The 23,467-nt window shown below is 40.0% G+C and overlaps 1 protein-coding gene and 1 long non-coding RNA gene across 3 annotated transcripts in view; one reads left to right on the top strand and one right to left on the bottom strand.

Moving 5' to 3' along the window:
* Positions 1-23,467, top strand: part of PHF2 (PHD finger protein 2) — a 117,775-nt gene that overhangs the window by 75,125 nt on the left and 19,183 nt on the right. For both annotated transcript variants that reach the window (XM_079964984.1, XM_079964985.1), the window contains exons 5-14: positions 4,953-5,094; positions 6,692-6,878; positions 9,189-9,351; positions 10,909-10,996; positions 12,014-12,120; positions 14,023-14,114; positions 15,411-15,500; positions 19,160-19,573; positions 20,537-20,656; positions 22,198-22,316. In XM_079964984.1, coding sequence (XP_079821110.1) covers positions 4,953-5,094; positions 6,692-6,878; positions 9,189-9,351; positions 10,909-10,996; positions 12,014-12,120; positions 14,023-14,114; positions 15,411-15,500; positions 19,160-19,573; positions 20,537-20,656; positions 22,198-22,316 — 1,522 coding nt within the window. The remainder of the gene's footprint in view (positions 1-4,952; positions 5,095-6,691; positions 6,879-9,188; positions 9,352-10,908; positions 10,997-12,013; positions 12,121-14,022; positions 14,115-15,410; positions 15,501-19,159; positions 19,574-20,536; positions 20,657-22,197; positions 22,317-23,467) is intronic.
* LOC307209729 lies at positions 12,943-19,290 on the bottom strand. Its single transcript, XR_013835728.1, has 3 exons — positions 19,182-19,290; positions 13,985-14,128; positions 12,943-13,677 (listed from the first exon to the last, which is right to left on the bottom strand). It is a non-coding gene; the product is annotated as an uncharacterized lncRNA (long non-coding RNA).

The following is a 23,467-nucleotide window of genomic DNA, read 5'->3' as shown; positions in this document are numbered from 1 at the left end:
TAGTCCAATAATAGCTTCATTATAACAGTGCCAAATTATAATACAGTTACTAGTACCAATTGTTCAAATAACGAATTATATAATTTAGGTGACTGCCGCATGCTAGAATTGATGGTTTGATGATATTCTTTATTTCTGCGTTCCAAAATCTGATTAATTTCAATTGCATTCCAGTCAAAATAATAATCCCATATACAACAACTGCAATATTAATAACTTCTATTTGTGTTGACACATTAAATGATTTATGAAACTACAGGTGAGGCACTCAAACTATATCCTTGTTCTTCCTGTGTGACAATTATTCTGTCCATGATGTTTCCTCCTGTCCTTGTAAAATGTAGTGTCCATCTTTTCCCAGTTGTTGCTGTTCTCTATCATGCCTTGGGCGGAGCTAATATCCCAGGTCTGCTGCTGCCTTGATATCCCTTTATGAGGACCGGTTACACCCATTTGCCTCTTCTCATCGACACCTTTTCTAGTTTTTTCACTATTCTTTTAGATCACCTAGACCATGAGAGCGTTGCGTACCTGTGGTCTTCCAGATGTAGCTGGGCTACAGTTCCCACATACAGGACCATTGGCTGGTCCAGTTGGGGCTGATGAGAGTCCACAACAACTGGGGGCAACAGGCTTCCCATGACTATCTTGGACCCATTTCAAACCCCAAAGAGAGGTGCCCTGCATTTAAAAGCTGTGTGTTGCCAGGAGACCTTCTTCCTATCACAGTGCTGAGAGAAGTTGCAGCTGCTGACCAATCCCTGGACATGCAGCTGTTAGAAGAATGAGCTGATATGGTCAAGGATAGCAAATGGGGGGGGGCAGTAATTTATGAAATACAAATGGCAGACAGGATGCTCCTGGGTAAAGTGAATCCTGGTTTTCCCATGGCAAACTTAGCCATCCATCCCACCTTCTCCTGTGCAGATGGTGTTTTGGCACATCCTGATTGTCCCACATAGTCCCACGTTGAACTGAAGTGGTTTTTATTGGCCACATTTGACTGTAAAGAACTGAACAGATTTATTTTCAAAAGCCAGTACAGTGGTACCTCGGGTTACATACACTTCAGGTTACATATGCTTCAGGTTACAGACTCCGCTAACCCAGAAATAGTACCTCGGGTTAAGAACTTTGCTTCAGGATGAGAACAGAAATTGTGCTCTGGTGGTGTAGTGGCAGCAGGAGGTCCCATTAGCTAAAGTGGTGCTTCAGGTTAAGAACAGTTTCAGGTTAAGGACGGACCTCCGGAACGAATTAAGTACTTAACCCGAGGTACCACTGTACTAGAATCTGTTGGATAATGACTTCTTACAGTTTTATGTGTCTCCATCCCTGCTTATTTATACATTATTTTGAATACTTTGAAAGCAGAAGATGTGATGTAAAAGGTCGTATGAATCAAACAAGGCATTTTAAAAAAGAAAAAAAAAATACATTTGAAAATCCAAGTGTATAACTAAAATGCTGGTAGGAAAACAAGTAAAAGAGACAAATAATGCCATTCCTTCCTGAATGATCAGTAATATCCTAGATTGAAGCCTTTTCTCAATCAGCTGGCCTAGAGATAGTATGGTGTTCTGTCCAAGGGCAGCTGTTCTTTGTGATTCAGAGGCTCCTCACTTTATTCCTGTACAGTACAAATCAGCATACAATGCACATGGCTAGCCTGTTTCTGAGCATAAAGCACAGGACTGGACTGCATAAAGCATATCCAAGCATAAATCGCGCAATAAGCCTAAACGCAGCTTAATTAGCCGAATTGGATTACCATTTGCAGATATGCATACAGGTTAGTAGAGCAAGAAACATAAAGACCAGCAGGGTAAAGCTACATACTCCAGCCCACCAGTTGTGCCCAATCATAGCTCATGGAATGCCAGGCAAAGCTAGCCTGCAGGAAGTCTAATTCCTGCACCTGGTTTCTATAAAGCACAAGGCATGAAACATCGCACAGTGCCTAACTTAGCCTTATGCTTGGCTATTAATCTATCAGGCAAGATCCTACTGCTTTCATCCCTTCAGACTTAAGGTCACCAGTGGGCAGCATCTCTGTTGGCTCTGGGTTCTTCCCTCCCAGTTCTGCATCCCGGTGTCAGGGTGTGTAGCTGTGTAGAAATGTGTTCCTTTCACAAACTCCTTGGCTTCCTCTTCTATAGTGTTGCACTGTGCCGACAAGGCTGACTGGCATATGGGTCATGCACCTGTAGCATTCCTGGAGAAAGGGGAGTTTGACTGTAGATAGCCCCTTGGCTTTAAAATGAAAGCAACAGTGTGTGTGCCAAACTCTCGTCTTATCTACGCAAGATAACCACCTGGCATTTTCAGGCTTTGATCCTCCCTGTTAGTGTGCTGTTTTTCTTACTTTACCAGCCATGTTGACATTCTTCTATTTTCCACTGAATAAATGCTGAATACACAGATTCATATTAAATCCTACAAGCATAGGGTAAATATAGCAAGCAACGCAACTTCCAGGCCTGTTCAGTCCTTATCCCGAGGCATCAGGGAAAATATTGACAACATCGCACTATCTTCTTGTGCTACAAAGGACTTCCATGATGTGACAATACATATGGTTTCAGCAAATGAACACCGAAGAGCTAAAGCAGGGCTTGTCCAGACAGCTTCAATTTTGGAGAATACTTTGTGATACCTCAGTGGGGACAGCTGCCTTGTAGATGTATTTTAATTTTTTTTCTGCAGCAGTGCTTTGCAGGAAGGGATCGTATATGCAGATACACTGATATACCTCAGCTGTGTTTTCACTTTAAAGGTGAAAGCTTGTATGCATTTCATCCTTGGATGTGGCTTTAATTTCAACTTGGGAATTTTAAGAAAAATAAATAGACTAGAGAAATTTTACCAAGGATCACTTTCTGAACATTTTCTGTAGAGCAGTTTGCAGCCTTTTAACACTGGCCATGATGCAAGAGATGTACTATCTCTAAAAGAACAGGCCTGCAGTCTGGAGGTACTATGTGTTCCATCTCTGTCCAACAGGTGGTTTGCGATCTACTGGTCGATCGTGGGGGTGTTTGTTGTGGATCATGGTATGAAGCTCCTTATTGATCCCCTAAAAAAGCTCAACAACTCTGGTCAATTCTTCCCCCAAAAAACTCAACAACTCTTGGCAATGATAGTGGGTAGATCCATAGCTGTCAACTTACAGATTTGAAAATAAGGGACCAGCAGCCAAAATAAGGGACCTGCAGCCTCACCTGTTCCAGGCATTCCAGTCTTCCTGTCCTCCTGCAGTCTGGTCAAACTCATGCTGGTAGCTTCGAGAACACTGTCCAACCAACTTTGTAACCAGAGGTTCAACTGAATAGAATCTGAATCACATGCACCACAAGGCCTATGCAGCCTCAACTTAAGATGGCTCCCCGGCCTGGCTTTGCACTGCAAAGTTTGCAGCAGCACGTGCAACAAAATGGCGCCCAGCATTCAAAAACCTTCTCAGCTTGCATTAACTAGCCACACACAAGGCATGCAGGCTCCACCCCCCCAGTCGTTCTTAGACTTCTTATTGGGTGAGCAACACAGTTGGAGCCTCCCTCCTCCCTGGCCGGCAGGGAGGGAGGGAGGGAGAGGAGCTGCTTCCTTTGAAATTTAAGGGACATCATTTAAGGGACATTTAAGGGACATCCATCAATAAGGGACAGCAGCGGGACATGGCGCTGGAATAAGGGACTGTCCCTTCAAATAAGGGACACTTAACAGCTATGGGTAGATCATTGCCAGTTTTTTTTATACTGGGAGTAGATTGCAGTCTCTTGGGAGTTGAACATGCCTGGAATAGACCACCCAACTGACTTCCATGGCTAGGAGTGCTTTCTACTTGTTCCAGCTGGCACGAAATAGCCTGACCGCAGTAGTTCATGCGCTGATAACCTCAAGACTTGATTATTGTAACACACTTTATGTAGCATCTTTGTATCTGATCTGGAAAATGCAGCTAGAGCAGAATATTGTGGCCAGACTGCTCACTGGAGCAGGCTATTGGAAACATGTTATTGCTCTTCTGAGATCTGCACTGTTTGCCAGTTTGCTACCAGGTCAGGTTTACGGTTCTTGTGTGTTAGTTCACAAAGCACCAAGCAGCTTGGGTTCTAGGTACCTTAAGGACTGTTGGATCCCTGATGTTCCATCTTGATCACTGAGATCTTCTGATAGGGCACTTATTGTGGTTCCCCATACCTCCGAGGTTACTAGGGACCAAGCTTTTAGTGTGGCAGGCCCTGCCACTGAAGGCTCAGCAGGAGACGTCATTTGAAAGCAATGTTATTTAGGCAGGCCTTGGAAATGTGAGTTTTCTTTTAACCAGTGGAGGTTTTGACTGATGTTTTTATTGTTGTAGTTTTTGCGTGGTGTGCATTGCCTTGTATTTTCGTACAAAAGTTTGGCTTATAGATATTTAAATAAATAAATAAATAAATAAATAAATAAATAACCTTGGAGTAGCTCACAAGCTTTCTATCTATCATATCTATCTATCTATCATCTATCTATCTATCTATCTATCTATCTATCTATCTATCTATATCTATCTCTATCATCTATCTCTATCTATCTATCTATCTATCTATCTATCTATCTATCTATCTATCATCTATCTATCAATCATCATCTATCATCTATCTATCATCTCTATCTATCTATCTATCTATCTATCTATCTATCTATCATCTATCATCTATCTATCTATCTATCTATCTATCTATCTATCTATCATCTATCTATCATCATCTATCATCATCTATCATCTATCTATCTATCTATCTATCTATCTATCAGCACAGTTTCACAGAAAGACGGTATGAACCATTTTCTCCTCAGGCATGCCCTGTGGTGACAGCCCACCATGCCCTTTGAGTTCCACCTCGGCCCACAACTCATATTGGCTCCAGTTTGACATTCTCATTTTCCTTGGTGTTTTTTTCCCTTTTCAGGACCAGAAAGGAGTGTTGATGTCACTGATGTCACCAAACAGAAGGACTGCAAGATGAAGCTAAAGGAATTTGTCGATTACTATTACAGCACTAACAGAAAAAGAGTCCTCAATGTAATTAACTTGGAATTTTCAGATACAAGGTAAGATAGAACAACAGGCTTGCCTTATTCCTGGGATGGGCAGGTGTGTTGCTGGACTTCAATTCCTTCAGCCTCAACCAGCATAATGAATGGTCAGGGGGAATGACAGATGTAGTCGAACAGGATTTGAAGGGTCACCGTTTCTCATCCCTGCCTTACTGCACAGATTCTGAATATTCCCCAGCATATTTATCATTATTTTTTCTAGAGCATTAACAAAGACAATTCCCCAGTAATCCACCTATGTCTTATGTAATGATTGAATCAATGGTTTGGCCTTCCTCTACAGATTATGAAATTGCTTCCAGACACATTATTCAACTGTGTTTCAGTTTGCTCAATTTTTTTTCTGTGGGCAGTGTTTGTGGGCGACTGATGAATATATGATTTGCTGAACCATGTAATTTAAACCTCTTTTTTCTTGTAGGACTTCTGGGCAATCTACATAGACATAAAAAGATTATTACGGGCAGGAGAATGCTCCTTTATAAACAGAGAAAATGATGAGCTCTGGCAAAAATAAAATAAACAATGGTTGTTTTAGAAGAGAATTCCATCTTATTGGACAAGAGAAAGGAGTGATAATTAATGCAGATTATAGAAAGGCTGAAGGATAATTGCAAGATCATTTCTTTTGTAGTATCCATAGCTCTCTAGGCTGTATTTATTGTTTTAATAATGTAACCCCCTTCCTTCCACACAGAGGATCAAAAGCAATTTCAAAGCTCTGTGATTATAGGTATTTTTCATTAGGTATTTTTTTTACAGCTTTTCCTCTATCTGCTGAAAGAATAACGATGGGAAGCATTTTATTCTTGAGGATCGTTGAAACAATCCTCACATGCTGCTGATTTAATCATCAGCCAGGAAATATTGTAGTGCTCGACAAAGAGCATGGCATTTTAACAGGCTCCAAAGTTCTGCCTTGACACAAAGTGTAAATGATACGTACATTAACAACGGGAACATTTTAGTTTTAAGGTCCCGCACGAGAGGTGCTTAAAAAGAAGAATATATAATAAAGCTGTTCAGTACTCAGGAAGCATTCAGAAAAAAACTGATAGTACTGTTTGCTCTTACATTTACATGTTTGGGGAGGTAATAAACATTTTGGCAAATCAGTTTCGATATTGGTTATAATGGGTTTATTGAGAGAGAGAGAGAATGGAGCAGTACCACTAACAGTCAAATTCTATGCATGTCTACTCAGAAATGAACTCCCTTGATGAAAAGGGGGGTGACTTCTAGGTAAAGTAATCTTTTAGCCTAAAATAATCTTTCTCAGATTTGATTAATCAAACCAAACATACTCAGTCCATATGACATTGAGTTCTTCGAGCCCATTTACCTCATGCTCCTCCCGCCCCCAGTAAAAAGTTCTAAAGTTTTTTTTTATACTTCTGCTAAATTGATGTTTTCCAAGGTTGTTGATTCATCCTTCTTGTGTGTGAGAGAGAGATGGCTACATGAGAACTGGTACTTTTGAGAACTGAAATCACTATCCTGAAATTTCCCCAGGAACAGGAGACTGACAGAGATTAGCTCTAATGCTGACTTTAAGCTAATTCCAGTCTTTTTTGCTTTATATTTTAAACAGAATGTCCAGTTTTGTGGAGTCTCCTGATATAGTGAAGAAACTTTCTTGGGCGGAAAATTATTGGCCTGATGATGCTTTGCTGGCAAAACCAAAAGTGACCAAATACTGCCTGATCTGCGTGAAAGACAGCTACACAGATTTTCACATAGACTCCGGTGGAGCTTCTGCCTGGTACCATGTGCTGAAAGTAAGATGCTGTATTCCATATTTGATCATGCACCGTTCCATAGTAATTCCTCTCTTTTCTTGAATATCCCATTTCAGCTCTGCTGCTAAAGTAAGTATTTGACTTAAATATACATACAGTGGTACCTCGGGTTAAGTACTTAATTCGTTCCAGTGGTCCGTTCTTAACCTGAAACTGTTCTTAACCTGAAGCACCACTTTAGCTAATGGGGCCTCCTGCTGCCGCCGCACCATCAGAGCACGATTTCTGTTCTCATCCTGAAGCAAAGTTTTTAACCCAAGGTAATATTTCTGGGTTAGCTGAGTCTGTAACCTGAAGCGTATGTAACCCGAGGTACCACTGTATTAAGGACTTTCAGAAACAAACAGCAGTTTTTAACACATAGTTTGGGCAGTCATTTTGCAAATGCTCCCCCAAACATCTAGTATAAGACCATGAAGCATGACCTTTCTTTCTCTTTTTAATTGTTTTTATTAAATATTTTCTTGGGTTACAGAAGTGTATACATGGCCTCCGCTTTCAGATTATAAAGTCCTTTTTTTACAGATCAGCTATATTGTGGGGGATGAGAAAGGGGGTAGATTTTGTGTCAGTGTTATGTTTTTGTATGAGGTATATAACATATACAGTTTGAGAGAGGAGCAGAATGGTAGCATAGTGCATAGCTAAACTATGGATTTTACTCCTGTGGGATGAAATGTTAGCCATCAGCTTGGATTCCTTTAAAAGAGGATTAGGCAAATTCATGGAAAATAAGGCTATCATTGGATACATGCCACAATGGCTATGTTTTGCTTCCACTCTCAGAGGCGATATGCCTCTGAATACCAGTTTATGGTGCAGAGAGCACTCTTGTACTCAGGTCCTGTTTGCAGGATTCCCATAGCAACCTGGTTGGCCGCTGTGAGAAAAGGATGTTAGCCTAATGGGCCTTTGGTCAGAGCCAGCAGGTCCCTTGTCATTTTCTTATAGCTTCAACATGTATATGTATATTTGCTCCCTGAACCATAGTTCTGTCAGTGCGGTGGTGCTTATAACTTGCCTTTTCCCACTGAACCGTTAAATTGTAGAATTGTAGCGTTGAAGGGGATCCATCTAGTCTAACCCCCGGCAAGGCAGGAATCTCAACATGCGGTCCCCCATCCAACTTGAAACCACACTGGAACCTGCTTAGCTTTGCTAATATGCTAGCATTTTTATTGCTGCGCCACTGGGAGGTGCTTGGAATGGGTTCTTTCACCTCTGAAGGCAAGGCTAGAGGGATTCTAGAATCAGAGCACAAGGCTCGTTCCATATTTCCTCATTGGACCAGGATTTTATATTATTACTGCACTGTGTCTTGGCAAAGAGTCAGTCATCTTGCGCTATAGGAAAGCTTTCCTCATGTGATTTCTATGTTTATATCCTCAGAAATACAAACAGCCATAAACTAACAAATTTTTCACATAAACACAATTCTGGTTTTAATACTGCTGTCTCTACAAACTTGTCAATCTTTTTTCGTGCCATATTTTGAACTCACACGTTTAAGGTGGACAGCATGTTTTTACAGCATAAAAGCCAGGAACAGCCTGCTTCTGTTAACTTATTTTGATGATAGGCAAAATAACGTTGTGTCACTGCATCCGACAGAGGACCTCATTGTAATTCGAAGGATATGTTAGAAACTTGTTTGCTTTGTTAGTTAAATTTAGGCCTTGTCTTTCCATGTCCAGTGCAGCTAATGACAGTATACAACACATATTGGAGAAAGTCAGTTTAAATACAATAAGTAATAAGAAGGAGGGCAGTTAAAAACAGAGCATATGAAACAACAACAACAAACAGTGGTCATTTAAAACCAGGGTTGCCTCACAAGCAGCAAAGGAGATGACTCATGTCAGCAGGCCATAGGCCTGTCCAAACAGGAAAGCTTTTGCCAACTCACATCCACACCATATGTTTAAAGCACTCTTTAAGTGTCATGGCTTCCTCCAAAGAATCATGGGAACTGTAGTTTGTTAAGGTAAAGAGTGTTGTTAGGAGATCATAAACAACCTACAGCTCCCAGGATTCTTTGGGGGAAAACAGGGACTGTTAAAGGGCATGAGAACTCTTTAAATGTACAGTGTTGCATGTGACTCAAAGGCTAGCATTGAAGGGCTTAAATTGTAACCATTAAACGGAAGTGAGTTCCTGAGCCCATTCTCAACAACGGAAAAGGCCCACAAACCATTCTTTAGCTGTTGGTGGAACAGATATATTTCTGTAGACATACTACATAGTATTATTTGAGCATGATAATCAAAACATCTCTTCTTTCCATTACAGGGAGAAAAAATATTTTATCTCATCAAGCCAACCTCTGCAAACATTTCCCTCTATGAACGGTGGCAGTCAGCGGCAAATAACAGTGAAATGTTTTTCGCTGACCAAGTGGATAAATGCTACAAATGCACAGTTAAACAAGGACAAACACTTTTTATCCCATCAGGTGAGGATGCTGCGTTGAACGCATTTGTTAGCTTGAGTTTCGTAATAATAATTTATTTATACCCTGTCCATATGACTGGGTTTCCCATATGAGACATGAAATGATATAAAGTTCTGCCATTTACACTCCATTTACATTCTGTAGAATGAGAAGCCAGTAAACTTTCAAATGTTGGTTAAATGGCCCCATGCAACCAACACACACACACACACACACACACACACACACACACACCAAACGAGTTTGTGATGGGAATGCTTCAATCTGGGCTAGGAGAAGCAACACCCACCCATGAGGCTGTACTCAGCAGTTTGGAATTTTATACAGGGTTGGCCTGCAGCAACTCAGGAGTAGCTGCCGTGATGGGGCAGTTGCCTTGCCATCACCTATCCAATACCAGTGTTAGGCATTTATGTCAGTGCAGCCCCAAACTCACCATCACCCTGTCCTACTTCTGCACTATCTCAATAAGTGGCAGCTGCACCACTCTTGAATTGTATGCAATTGTATGTAATTCTGCCTAATATACACATTTTTGTTTTGCATAGCACAGTTCCCCCGATGTAGTGCATTTTAGTATATTATTTTCACTTATAGAAATGTTTTTTATGGAGAGTTTCCCTTAGTTGTGTGCACTTTTTGTACACATTACTGGGCTGGAGAACCACGTTGTAAAATTTGTAGAGGTGCATTGGGGGGGGGACTACAGCAGGATGGAGGAAGTGAAGAAAATCACCTCTCCAGGAGCTAAACCTGTTCTGCAAGTATAATGTCAGCACTGGAAGCCCCCTTGAGGTTTTGGTGACTCTCCAAGAGAAAGGAATTTCAACTACAGTCGTACCTTGGTTCTCAAACTTAATCCATTCCGGAAGTCCGTTTCAAAACCAAACCATAGAAAGTAATGTAAAATGAATTAATCCGTTCCAGACTTTTAAAAACAACCCCTCAAACAGCAATTTAACATGACCATTGATCCATGAAATGAAAGCAATAATCAATGTACTGTACTATAAATTAAATAAGACCATATTGTAGATGATAAAAATTAAAATTATTATTTTTTCTTACCTGCACTGATGATTGTCATTGTTTGGATGGGGGGCTTTTATCCATTTCCACTGTCACACAATCAATAAATCAATCAGTAGCTGAACTGGGTTCCACACAGTCACAGAAACAAATTAACCAAAAAAGACTCAAAAACAAAAAAGCAAAATAAATAGCAAAAACAAAAGTGCCAAACTTAATCCGTTCCGGAAGTCCCTTTGACTTCCAAAATGTTTGGAAACCAAGGCATAGCTTCTGATTGATGCAAATGCCCCGGAAACAATAGCCGACAGCAGCATCGGACGTTCAGCTTCCGAAAAGCATTTGAAATTCGCAACACTTACTTTCAGGTTTTCGGCATTTGAGAACCAAGGTGTTTGGGAACCAAGGTACCACTGTATATATGAGAAAAGAAATGTGAATGAGCAGCAGACTATAAACATTTAAGAAGCTAGTGATTATACTTCTGCTTTTTTAAAGCTGAAATGTTTCCCCTTCTGTCTTTTCCAGGATGGATTTATGCAACTTTAACTCCTGTCGACTGCTTAGCCTTTGCAGGACATTTTCTACATAGCCTAAGTGTAGAGATGCAGATGAGGTAAGATGTTCATATTTATCTCAATTTGATAATATTCTAATGAGATGTGCATTTTGTTGGGTCTGCAACAAAGAGTGCCACTAGCTTAGTTAGAAAAGAATATTTTCTTTCCCGATTAAAATAATAGAAAATAAACAAACATTAATTCCCACAGTTGTTGTTATGATTATAAAGCATGCTTGCATATTTGTAAGCATAACTATGTCTTTAAAAAAATCAATAAACCTCATAAGCAGGGCTTTTTTTCAGCCGGAACTCATCAGAACTCAGTTCTGGTACCTCTCAGGCAGGCGCTATTGCCATTATAAGATTACAAGGGAGGCGTTCATGGTGAGTTCCAGCACCTCTTTCTCTAGAAAAATAGCACTGCTTACAAGACTCATGAAACTGCCCACTTCCATTGTCCTAGACTCTGTTCCATAAATGTCTTAAATCTATTCAAAATTATTGTTTATAGTAGTCGTCGGCATAATTAACTGTAATTAGGCATAAGAAGAATGGGTATTTTAGAATGCAGTCCTATACAATTACCTGAGAATAAGTCCCATTGAACTATATAGGACTTAGTTCTAACTATGCTTTTGTTTTAATATGTTTTTGTTGGTATATTAATTATGTAAATTCCTATTGTGAATCACTCTGGGATGTATTTGTATGAAGAGCAAAAAGTAAGCATGTAAATTCATAAATTGCACTAATGTTAAAAATGTGACATTGTATACACTTTTGGCTGTATATTTGTGCAGTTTGTCAATTGTTTTCCAAGGAACAGTGTGGGATTTTGTGATAGTTAATTCAGCAAATGCTATGTAAAAAGCTCTTCTGTTTCACGTTACGCTGGTCATTTTCATAGCAGCTGAGGATTTATGACAGCTTGGATGATAATAAGCACCTGTAAACCACAGTCATACAACAGTTGTGTTATGGTCAATGCTAGGAGATACTTTTCTTTTTGGTTTAGAAAGCTTCCTGTAAACTGTTCAACTGAAACACTTTTTTTTTTACTATGCACCATAGAGCATATGAAGTTGAAAGACGATTAAAAATTGTCAGCTTAACCCAGTTTCCTAACTTTGAAACGGCATGTTGGTACACAGGAAGACACCTGCTAGAGTCATTTAAAGGTAAATAAAAGCATTTAGTGTGTTTCTTGCTTTCCATTGTTTGCCATGCTAAGTATAAACAAAAATGATCTAGCTATTTTAAAAAGAATAAACCTCCTATGGGTTTTGGAAAAAAGATTTTCAATAATGAGATAGTCAGATAGATTTCAAGAAAGTAACTTTTTAAAAACAGCAACATGCATTTGATATTGATGGCACTAATACAAATTTGATTTTTATGAAGGATTTTAATTTGTAATCCAAGTTTACAACTCTACAGGGGACTCTTGTGGAGTCAATTATCCACCAAAATGCTAACAAGCACATTTCACAACAAAGATGCTCAGAGTCAAAAGTCTTCTTCCTTGCAAAAAGTGAATGTGCAGTACTCTAGAAATACATTCCGGCTGGCAAATCCTGTAATTTAAATTAATTGTCTATTACATTCAGAACAAAGCCTTTAGATACCACTCTGCTGGAAGTGTTTCCTTTGGATAGTATCCTCCTTCAGGTGACCAATCTTCTTGAGATCTTCCCTATGTGACCTTCGTCATCCTCCCTATCCTACACCCTACACATTCTCCTGGAAATTTATCTTCCCAAGTCACTTTCTTTAGCCTCCTTTTGGTTGCATTCTCCTAGAGGTTATTTACTTACTTGGCGGTAACCTGCTTGTCCTTCATTTTAATGCTGCTGTCATAGCATTGTTACATACTGACCTTCTTGGAGCTAGCCTTTGTCTTGATCACACTCTCCTGCAGTTGACCCCCTCAACCTTTCTTTTGATCACACCTTTCCAGGGTAGAAAAGAAAATCGTTACTGAAAGTCTAATGTGCTAACTTAGCTGCTGTATCAACATAGAGGGGACTAGTCAATGACAGTGTTTCTGCCTAATAATTTCCTCAGAGAATTTCTTAGATTCCAATTGCTTTACCTGCACCCTGTCCCAGGATCTTACACATTCATTGTTCCCGCTATTCTGATGTCTAATTGTTTCATTGAAATAGCACAGTAAAATTGATACCCTTATTACAGAAGAATACAAGAGTTCAGGTTGGTTAAACGGTGCCAAATACTGCGCAGAGACCTTGAACACAATACATCCATGCCCTGTAATCTTTGTAAAGTGCCATTTTCTTTTGTAGTGTACTTGTGGAAAAGTACTATGTGTCTTAGCCCTGACAATGTAGCAAAATCTGATATCTAATTAAGGCATGTTACACTTAAAATAAACATGCCACAGGTTGGCCATCTAGTGTATAAAGTCAAATGCTGACTAATTCCTAACTACTCTGATATTGGAACTTTGTGTATACTGCTTTGAACTTTTTCAGAACAGGGTGTAAACATGAGGTAGACTTGTTTTACCACCACTGGACAGAGGAAAGAAAGTACTTCATCATGCAACACACAGTTAAATTACAGAACCTGCTCCCACAGGAGGCAGTGATAGCTTTAAAAAAGGATTAGACAAATTCATGGAAGACAGGGTTATTGATGACTACTAACCATTATTGTTCTATAGTTGCAGGTAGCAGTGCTTCTATTTATCCCAAGTCGGATACAGCCCTATGTATCTGGAATTATAATATTATGAACGTATAAATCCAATTTTTGTGGACAAAGATATCTACTAATATTAATTTGATACCACGTTTGAAATCCATTGCCAAATCTCAAAATAAATGAGCAGATTTCATGTTGAAAATTTACCTGTTCTGAAATTTCAGATTCTAAAGTTGGGAACCGTTGATTTTATGACCATACAAATTCATACTTACAGCATGCTTTTCAGACTGTCCACTTGCTTTTAGGTTGCCCCTTCATAAAACAAAGAATGTACCTTTTTCATTTTGAAAATGTGCGTGAACAGAAATTGGTCACCTTTATTGAATGGCTGTTGTGTTCTCTGCTTTGCTTAGGATTGCACAAAGCTGGGAAGCAGCCTCCTTCTCATTTAGTCCAGGGAGCAAAGATCCTCAATGGCGCTTTCCGGTCATGGACTAAAAAGCAGGTGGGTTTACGTGGCTGCAAAAAGAAAAAAAAGGGGGGGGAAAGGATGGGGCAACAGGGAGAGAGAAGTCTGCAGATAATAGAGGCAATAATCTGAGAAATCCAAAACAATAGCCTGAGAAATCCAATAGAATGAATGGTTTCATATACAAGGCTTTCAATGAAACAAAATGTTTTGCATCCTGCACTATTAAACAAGCTCATTAAGCTTTATTCAAAGAGATACGTGAGCAATTAAAATCCTGCTTGATGTGTTCAGCTATTGTTTATGTGTAGCAGAGAAAAGAAGCAGAAAACGAGGACTGTCTGTATCATTTATATATTTATTATATAAATATATATACTTGGTTCTCCTCCCTCCGGTTTATCCTCACAACAAGGTTGGGAGGTAGGTTAGGCTGAGAGAGAGGGGCTGGTCTATGGATTGTGCCAAGGGGGGAAGCAGAGTATCCCTGCATGCCTGAGGAAATATGGGAAAGACCCCCGTATGTCCTGTCTGTGCATGGACACATCACAGGAAGGTAAAGAGAGCTGCTGTGAGAATACAGGGAAGCCAGAGGAGGATTAGCAAACAGCACCAGAAGAGAGAAACCTAATGTGCTTACTTGGGAAGATTTCGGGAGGTGATTTCATACCAAAGTGTTGCCTCAATGATATCTCATCTCTAGATTAGGATAAATTGCACACTGCCCTAGATAAGAATGAAGGAATGGGGGTTGGATCCAGAGTTCTGCAACTTGGGTTCTGTGAATGAAGGGTTGGAGACCCTCCAGAACAACATGGGGGGTGGCACAAGGGCTGTAGGGGAAGGGATGGGGAAGCATCCATTAGGCCGAACCTCTTCCCATTAATGGAAGAAGCCCTTCAGTGCACATATACAGGGTCGCCCTGCTCAAGCATGACACACAGATTCACGAAGTATTCCATACATAGTATATTAACTTTTTAAAAAATAAAATAATTAAAATAAGGGTACCTTTGGATCCAGCCTGAGCTTTGAACTGAAGTACTCAATAATGTTAGCCAGTGCTTCCCCCCCTAAAAAATGTTTAGGGGTACTCTCATTTTGACTCAAGAAAATCACCATTTTATAGTTCAAATCGGGAAAAATAAATACAGTAAATGGATGGACAAAAGGACAAAGATTCACTAAATGTTTAGGGGTATGTGTACCCTTGCGTCCCCCCCCCCCAAAAAAAAAGCACTGACGTTAGCCTTGCATAATTTTAACAATGTGAAATTATAAGCTCTCTTGATGCACATTTGAACCTTTTTATTTGGCTTTATTCTGCTCTAGGCATTAATAGACCATGAAGATGAACTCCCAGAACATTTTAAACCCGCACAACTTATTAAGGATCTTGCCAAAGAAATAAGATTAAGTGAGGTTGGTATTCTTTCTTGAATATACACTTCTTGCATTTCCGTATAAAATGTCAACAAACTGATTTCTGTGTTTCTAAAGGGTAGTTTACTAATATTAATTTGTATCCTACATTTCCCTGTGTATGGTCAACAATCTTCATGGAAGATACAAAAGCCACAGGTTTAAATTTGAAGGTCTCGTGCATTTTAGACCACATCCCTCCTTCCTAAAAAGGAAGCTTAAACTTCATTCACAATGTTAAGCCTCAAAAGTATAATAGCCAGGTAAATACAAATTGCTGGATCTAATGCACTCATGAGGCCTTTTAAAAAGTCTCTCCATGTTCTTTTACATAATTGGGTTTTCTATAGCTTCATATGCACCATACATTTAAAGCATCATACCACTTTAAGCAGTCATGGCTTCCCTCAAGGAATCCTGAGGACTATAATTTGGTTAAGGGTGCTGAGAGTTGTTAGGAGATCCCTCACAGAGCTACCATTTTCAGAGTGTTTTAACAGTCAGTCCCTCTTCCTTGGGAACTCTGAAATTATAGTGCTCTGTGAGGGGAATAACCATCTCTGAACAACTCACACCCTTAACAAACCACAGTTCCCAGGATTCTTTGGCAGAAACCATGACTGTTAAAGCAGTACAGCGGTACCTTGGTTTATGAACTCAATCTGTTCCAGAAGTCCATTCTTAAACCAAACCATTCTTAAACCAAGGTGTGCTTTCCCATAGCAGCAGGGGACTCAATTTACAAATGGGACACACTCAACAGGAAGCAAAACATGTTCTGCTTCCAAGGCAAAGTTCACAAACCAAAACATCTACTTCCGGGTTTGCAGCGTTCTTAATCCAAGTTGTTCATAAACTAATCTGTTCTTAAACCAGCGTACTACTGTATATAAGTGTGCTTGGAATGTATGGTACAGATTTGGCTTATATCTGAAGCACATCTTAAAATGACGATACATATACTGAGATTGGACTTGGTTCGGCATGTTATGGTGGCAGCCAAAAACCGTGAGGAAAGGGAAGGTGCTGTGATGTTTTTATTGTATCAATCTGTATGTGATCTTTTATATGTATATGTTTTAATTCTGCTAAAGCTTAATTGTTTAAGTAATTTTAAAAAAAAGTGTGACAAAATAAGCATGTCTTAAAATGACCTTTAAATGTCACTAATGGCTGGGAATAATCTGATCTTAGCTGGGAGGCAATTCCATAGAAAGGCAGCCATCACTGAGAAGCCCTATCAAAAATATCAGTCATCTAATACTTCAGTGAACTTCCAGGGAAGTATTGCCCATTTGGTTTAGGAGACTGATTTAGGATCTGACTGATTCACATGGGAAGCCAATTCCGTACATTAATATGGCAGACACATGAAATCCACCCAAATGGAAATGACTTGCTGTTCAAGGGACAAATTGAAGCTGCATGTCTTTCTAGTGCCTCACTCTGTTATTCTGAAATGGATAAATAAAGCAACTGGTTAGAGATCTTAAAAAAGAAAAAGAAATGAGGGAATGGTTAATGGCTTCAGAACAAGTTAGGATATTAAGCCAGCATGGAAACCATAGCTTCATATACTGGCTTGTTTCAAAGGAATTTACCATAGTTCCATAGCCAGTACATGATAAGAAGCTGTAGTTAATGGAGGACTTCCTGGTTGTTCACCCAATCTCATGAAGAGGCTGTATGCAAGGTCAAATGTCTTGTTTGCATCTTGGTTTCTTAAACTGAAGTGCAATCATCTGAACATGGCCAATAAATTGGATTGTGCCCAGTGGGTGAAGGATCAGGCCTAATGAGTTCAGCTCTGCCTTTTATTCTGAGTGCAAGGATACCAAGATAGGGGCTACTAAAAATCTATCTGCCTTTTATGGGTTCCATGTAGAATATGGATTCTGATGATTATTAAAACGACAGCATTAAATAGGAAATAATGTCTTTTTAATTAGTCACACACTGTTAATTTTTATTGTGCATCTTTTACTGCTACCTTTTACCTTGGGGGACAATGTAATTCTGTTTTGCTTCTCCCATGCGAATTAATTTGAAAGGCATTCTCTTAAAACTGATTAGCATTTTAAACATTTCTTTCTTCATTTTCTATTGTTTTAGCCAAAAAAAATATAAAGAGAGAAAAGAATGGGAGAGGCTTTTTGAAAAACGTAAAAACAAGAACAAGAGAACAAATGAAGCAAATAGTAATTCTCCACATTTAAAATTATAATTAGATGATAATCATGTTCTCCTAATTAAAACAACTTTTCTAAATTATGGAAGTGTGTGACTATATAATAAACTTCTGCAAAGTTTGTACGTGTAGCTGGGACACCCCTTTATGTTTAAATCAATGGTAGTTGTTCCAAGGATAAAAGAAAATAAATATACCCTGCCGTTGTGATGCTCAGCACAGAAATATTCTTCTGAAAGTCCTGTCAAGCTGACAGAGCCACAAAAAGTAAAAATAGCATGGTACAAACTGCAAATTAAACTAGATAGTGAAAATAGGCATGTTGATTGGTCCTTCCTGAGATGTCCGCCTGTATTTTCCAGTGGAATGGTCAGAACCTGTCAGCTCATTTCTCTGTGTTTAGGAATGAGAGAAAAACTTTTCAGACATTACAAGCTCTATGTACAGCTGCCTCCTCAGGGAGTATCTAGTTTGAGTGGATTGCATGTTCTGTAAGAGTAGCTTTGGCTACTTTTTAGACCCAATTCTTTTGTTTGTGGATCATATTCACCCCCATCCTATGCTCCCTCTCCATTCCCCTTCTCACTCCACACCAGTAAATTAGGAATTTGCAAAGCTTGTGAGAGCTGCAGAGGCCGGATCACATAGTGATCTTTCCATGTGATCTTGTCCCTTTTTACATTTTTATTCAATAGATTTATATACCGCTCTTCATCATAAGATCTGTGGGTGGCTCACAGAATAAAATACAGGATAAAAACAAGTAAATAATTACAGTCAAACTTTGGAGGTTGAACATAATCCATTCTGGAAACATGTTCGGCTTCCAAAATGTTCGACAACCACTTCCGATTGGTTTCAAGAGCTTCCTGAACTCAAGCGGAAGCCGCGTCGGACATTCAGCTTCCAAAACATTCAAAAACCAGACTATTTACTTCTGGGTTTTTGGAGTTCAGGAGCCAAAACATTCCAAAACGGAGGCATTCGGGAGTCAAGGTTTGACTGTAAAACAAAATAGCAAAACAATTATCCTCTCTTCACACAAACATATTTAAAAGGCCACATAATATTAATCAGCCAAAGGCCTGGTTGAAGAGGAATGTTTTCACCTGGCACCTAAAATAGATAATGAAGGTGCCAGGAGAACTTCCCTGGGGAGAGCATTCCACAAACAGGGAGATGTTGCAGAGAAAGGCCCTTCTTGTGTTGCCACCCTCCGGACCTCACGTGGAGGAGTTATGTACAAAGAAGGGCCTCAGATGATTTATACGGTTTATATTGTGTTTCCTGGAGTAGTGGGAGATGAAGCCAGAGAGGGCAATAAACTTTTGCCTTTGTAACATGCAAACTGGGCACAGCCTCAGACCCCTCTAGATTGTCAGGAACACAATCAATACTCTGTAGAGATCAAGTATCCATTTTTTTTTAAAAAAGCAGGCTCTGACCATGTTTGTGTTTGCCTTTCCCTCAGAATGCCTTGAAAGTCAACAAACCTGAAGTGGGTGCCAATGTGAATGTTGAAGAGGTCAGCCCTGTGGAGAAAGAAGAAATACCATCACCTGCACCACGGACGCCTCCGCCGCCTCCACCACCGCCGTCGCCACCCTCGCCACCGCCACCAGTTGAAAAAGTCCCTAAGAAAAAGGCCCAAAAAGCAACAAAAACACCCAAGCCACCCAAACTAGCCAAACCACCCAAACCGCCCAAACCCCCTAAGCCACCCAAGCCGCCCAAACCCCCCAAGGCACCAAAAGTAAAAGGGGAAGGGAAGAAAAAAGGCAAAAAAGCAAAGGAAGTGCCACCCCCTGCAATTCCCAACTTGGACCTTCTGGAGGCCCACACAAAAGAGGCCCTGACAAAGATTGAAACACCAAAGAAGGGAAAGGTGAGTAGGGTTGTTCTAGCTGTTGAAAAGGGCATGGCTTAAGGAAGTGTATTGAATTATATGAAGGGAGGTTACAAGTGGTACACATGGAGGGAGCAGCAGCAGTAGAGTTGCCCTTGAGGTAATGTGGGTCCCTAACAACCACCTCTGATGTCCATGTGTTGAGCATGGAAGTCTGATCCAAGGAAGCTTGTGCATGTAGTCTTCTGTGGGAGTTGGGACCCTGACTCTGCAAGTTTCCAGCTCCTATAGAGGTCTGTGTCATGGACTTGCCTGGTTCATCCAAGTTGCAAGAAGGGGGCTTGAATCATACTCTGATATTCCTGACTTTGTAGCTGATTTGGGTGGTTTTTTGTTTTTACTTTACACGAAGGATGGTTGTATCAATATGGAACTATAACCTTATGAAAGGCTCTTCCAAGGTTTTAACTCCTTAGGTAAGGGAGCTGGTAATTTTGATAGTGTCTGAATATTGGTGAAAAACTTATGTTTGTTGTGAAATCTTCCAAACGTTCCATATGAGTTCTACAGCATTATTTTGCTGTTGTCAATGACAATATTATCACCCTCATTATTATTATTAGTGTTGTGTAAGTTAGTTCATAACCTGACAAATACTTAAAACAAGAGAAGATGGCATTAACACCTGACAGGGAGCTGCCTTTATACAGAATGTGGTTTAAGAAACCTATAATAAGCAGGCAGATCAGCACATTGTTTTTATTACATTGTTCTTCACATTATATTCATAATAGAGGGAAATGATTTTCTGTTTCCTCTAGGCTTGGCATTTGATGCTTCAACTGTCTTGTCAAAATAAATTAATTCCAGGCAGATCTTAAGTGTTAGTTCTCTAAAAATTCACACTGGCCAAATTGGCGTGTGGTTATTAACAAGAAACAACATTTGTATTGAGATAATCTCCTGATTTGTTTGTTGGTTCTGTTTGCTTATTTGTGTCAGGCTGCCAAGAATACTTTGAGTACCCCTGAGAAAGAACCCGTCGAGAAGCAAAATGAGGTCGAAAAGTTTGAAATCCGAGAACAAAATAAGACCAAAACGGAAGCAAAATGGAAATATAAGGTATGAGTTTCCTTACCTTGTGCTTCTACAAATGTTTCAATGTAATCTTGAGAAGTAAGAAATAGGTTGTGCTGAAAGTTTGCACATTAACACTTTTGGTACAAAGCAGAAATATTCTATGAAAACTTTCCTTGCTCACTTTTTTGTTGAAGGTTTATGTAAAGGGGCAGGTTCTTCCACATCTTTTTATTTAAAAAGCAAACTAAGTAGGGTATTTTTTGTTGGAAATGATGCTAGCCAATCAGGAATGATGCCATAAGGTCATATTTAGATATGTGATCATAGGCCCCTCCATATGTCCTTTTTACAGTGCATTCATTGTTATTTTTAATGTTATCAGAATGGTTAAACACGATCCCACTTTCAATATTGCTTGTGTCTGCAACAGTTTCAGGGTGGACCTCCTGCTTCATTTCCAATTAGTGCATGCCCATAACTTTCTGCTGAAACCCTGTAACTTTTTATAACACAAATATTCTGAGTTGTGATGCTTTGTTTTGCTTTGTGAGTGTGTGCATCACTTTTCTTGTGCTACAGTGCATGAGTGTCCCTTCTGACAGCAATAACATGATAGCATTGAATAAGCATCAAAGAACTAATAAAACAGAATAGATATGTCAGCAAAAAGAAACAAAAACCCACAAGTCTGGGGGGCCAATTATATAGTGAGGTCAAGTCTTCCTCTATCTCAGTTCCTCCATTTCCATCACTGTTTGGAGCTTGTAAATCTCTAAAGAATTGCTTGCAGCAGGCAAATGTATTTTGGGGAAAAAATCTTTCAATTTAAGCTTAGCTATATAATAACTGAATGGTCCAAGAGCAGATATCACAATGTATTTTTATTAGAGATACTTGGGTACAGTTAGGATACAATGAACTTAAATGCATGTAATTCCATTTCAGACTGTGTCTAATCAGTGATGTAGAAGTTTCAGGTGTAGCAATGTAGAAAATGATTTTTTTTTTTTTTACCAATGTAGCTTCAGTAGCACTGAATGTGATGTTAGCATGGTAACTCAGTTCACTGTGGAAGGCCTAAGGTCTAGTTGTCAACCCATTAGCCCTGTACCCTCAGACTTTTCCCTGAATAAAAATATAAGGCAAATGTTACTTTCTTGCCACCCCCTGAAATACCTTCTTACTTAGTCCTGTAGCCTAGCACTAACATCAGTGTTTAACTGTGCATTGGACTGCCACTAAACCAGTTTCTAGGGCTCAAGAGAACTTCTTCCTTTCCAAAAATTCATGGTGATTTTGCAGGAGCTAAGATTGATGGCTGCAGCAGCACCATCACTGCTGTGTCACCACTCTGTCTTGCCATTTGCATATTAGGCACAGCATTTCTTCCAGATGATCCTGCAAACATGTTTTCACATTGTAGCAGATTATATGATAGGGAGGGGTCTTGTGACATTGACCTGTGGGTGCATGTTATGCTCGTATAGGTTTTTCTGGGTCTGCTCAAAGCACTTTATAAGCCCCCAAAATAGAATAAAACAAACCTCTCACGGTTAAAATAAGACTGTTCCTGTCCTTTTCAGAATAGCAAACCTGATTCATTACTGAAAATGGAAGAAGAGCACAAACTGGAGAAGACACCGTTATCAGGAAACAAGGACAATAAATTCATGTTTTCTTTCTCCAACAAGAAACTGCTGGGGTAGGTGCTATTTTGGCAATGAAAACTGACTAATAAAACAGATACGGGCCATAATAAATCTTCCAAGCACTCCAACCTCATCTAAAGATATTTACTTGCAATATGTGCTATTGTCAGTTGGACTTATGCTCAAGCACACGTGCCAGAAGGGCGAAGCCATGTGTACTTCCTGAAGCATAGCTGAAGAAAAACAAAAAATTAGAAGGGGGCGAAATGTTTTCTTTGCTCTTCTTAGTCCAGAGATGAAACTCTGGCATGGACACAGATACAAGACTTGAGCACAGAATGGCTGCCACAGTTAATACCACAAGTCTGCTTTTCACAAATGTCTTTACACAAATGCTTGATGGTGCAAGAAAAGCTGCCCCAGGAAATGTTTAGTAATTGTCCCATGCCATCGGGGAAGTGTCCTCATTGCTGATTAATTCACATGACTTTATAGTGTGTGGTGACCCCAGGAAAAGCTTTTGAGAAGCTTGTGGTTGGCGGGCCCCAATCTGTGTGTCACAACATGCAGAATTTGGCTATCGGAACATGCCAGGAAATGCCAGACAGACAAGCAAGCAAACACTGAAGTCAAAATCCTAGGCATAGTGGTGAGTGCACATTGCTGGCCAGCCACAAGCTAGAGGGCCATTGTACATAGACTTCCCAAGGCCAGTAGTAGGGTGGCAATTCTAATCTTATCTCCGCTACAGATCAGGATGGAGAGGGGGATGGGTGAAATGGTGGCAAGGTTGGCATGGTGCACATGCACTGGATTGATTCTGCTGGTGCATTTGCACTGCTCTGACCTTGCTACCACCTTGCCCCTGCCCCTCTCCATCCTGGTATTCAGCAGCAACATGGGTGGGCAGAGGTCAGGTGAGAATATAGGGCAGCCTGCTTCATCAGGCCAGTGGCCTAGCTCATCCAGCATCCTGTTTTCACAGTGGCCAACCTGGTGCCTCTGTTCTCTTGCGGTTTCTAGCAACTGGTATTCAGAAGCATACTGCCCTCGACCATGGAGGCAGTACATAGCCATCAGGGTTAGTAGCCACTGATAGCCTGCCATCTGCTACTGCTAAAGGCCATCCATGCCCAGGAGATATCGTGGACGGGCCCTTATTTCTTGATAACCTAGTCCAGAGGTGGCTAACCCGTGGACCTCT

This window comes from Podarcis cretensis, assembly GCF_951804945.1.
Source record: "Podarcis cretensis genome assembly, chromosome: 2".
NCBI classification, from domain to species: domain Eukaryota; kingdom Metazoa; phylum Chordata; class Lepidosauria; order Squamata; family Lacertidae; genus Podarcis; species Podarcis cretensis.
Note: the sequence above shows the minus strand (reverse complement) of the source record. Positions and strands in the feature narration are given on the sequence as shown.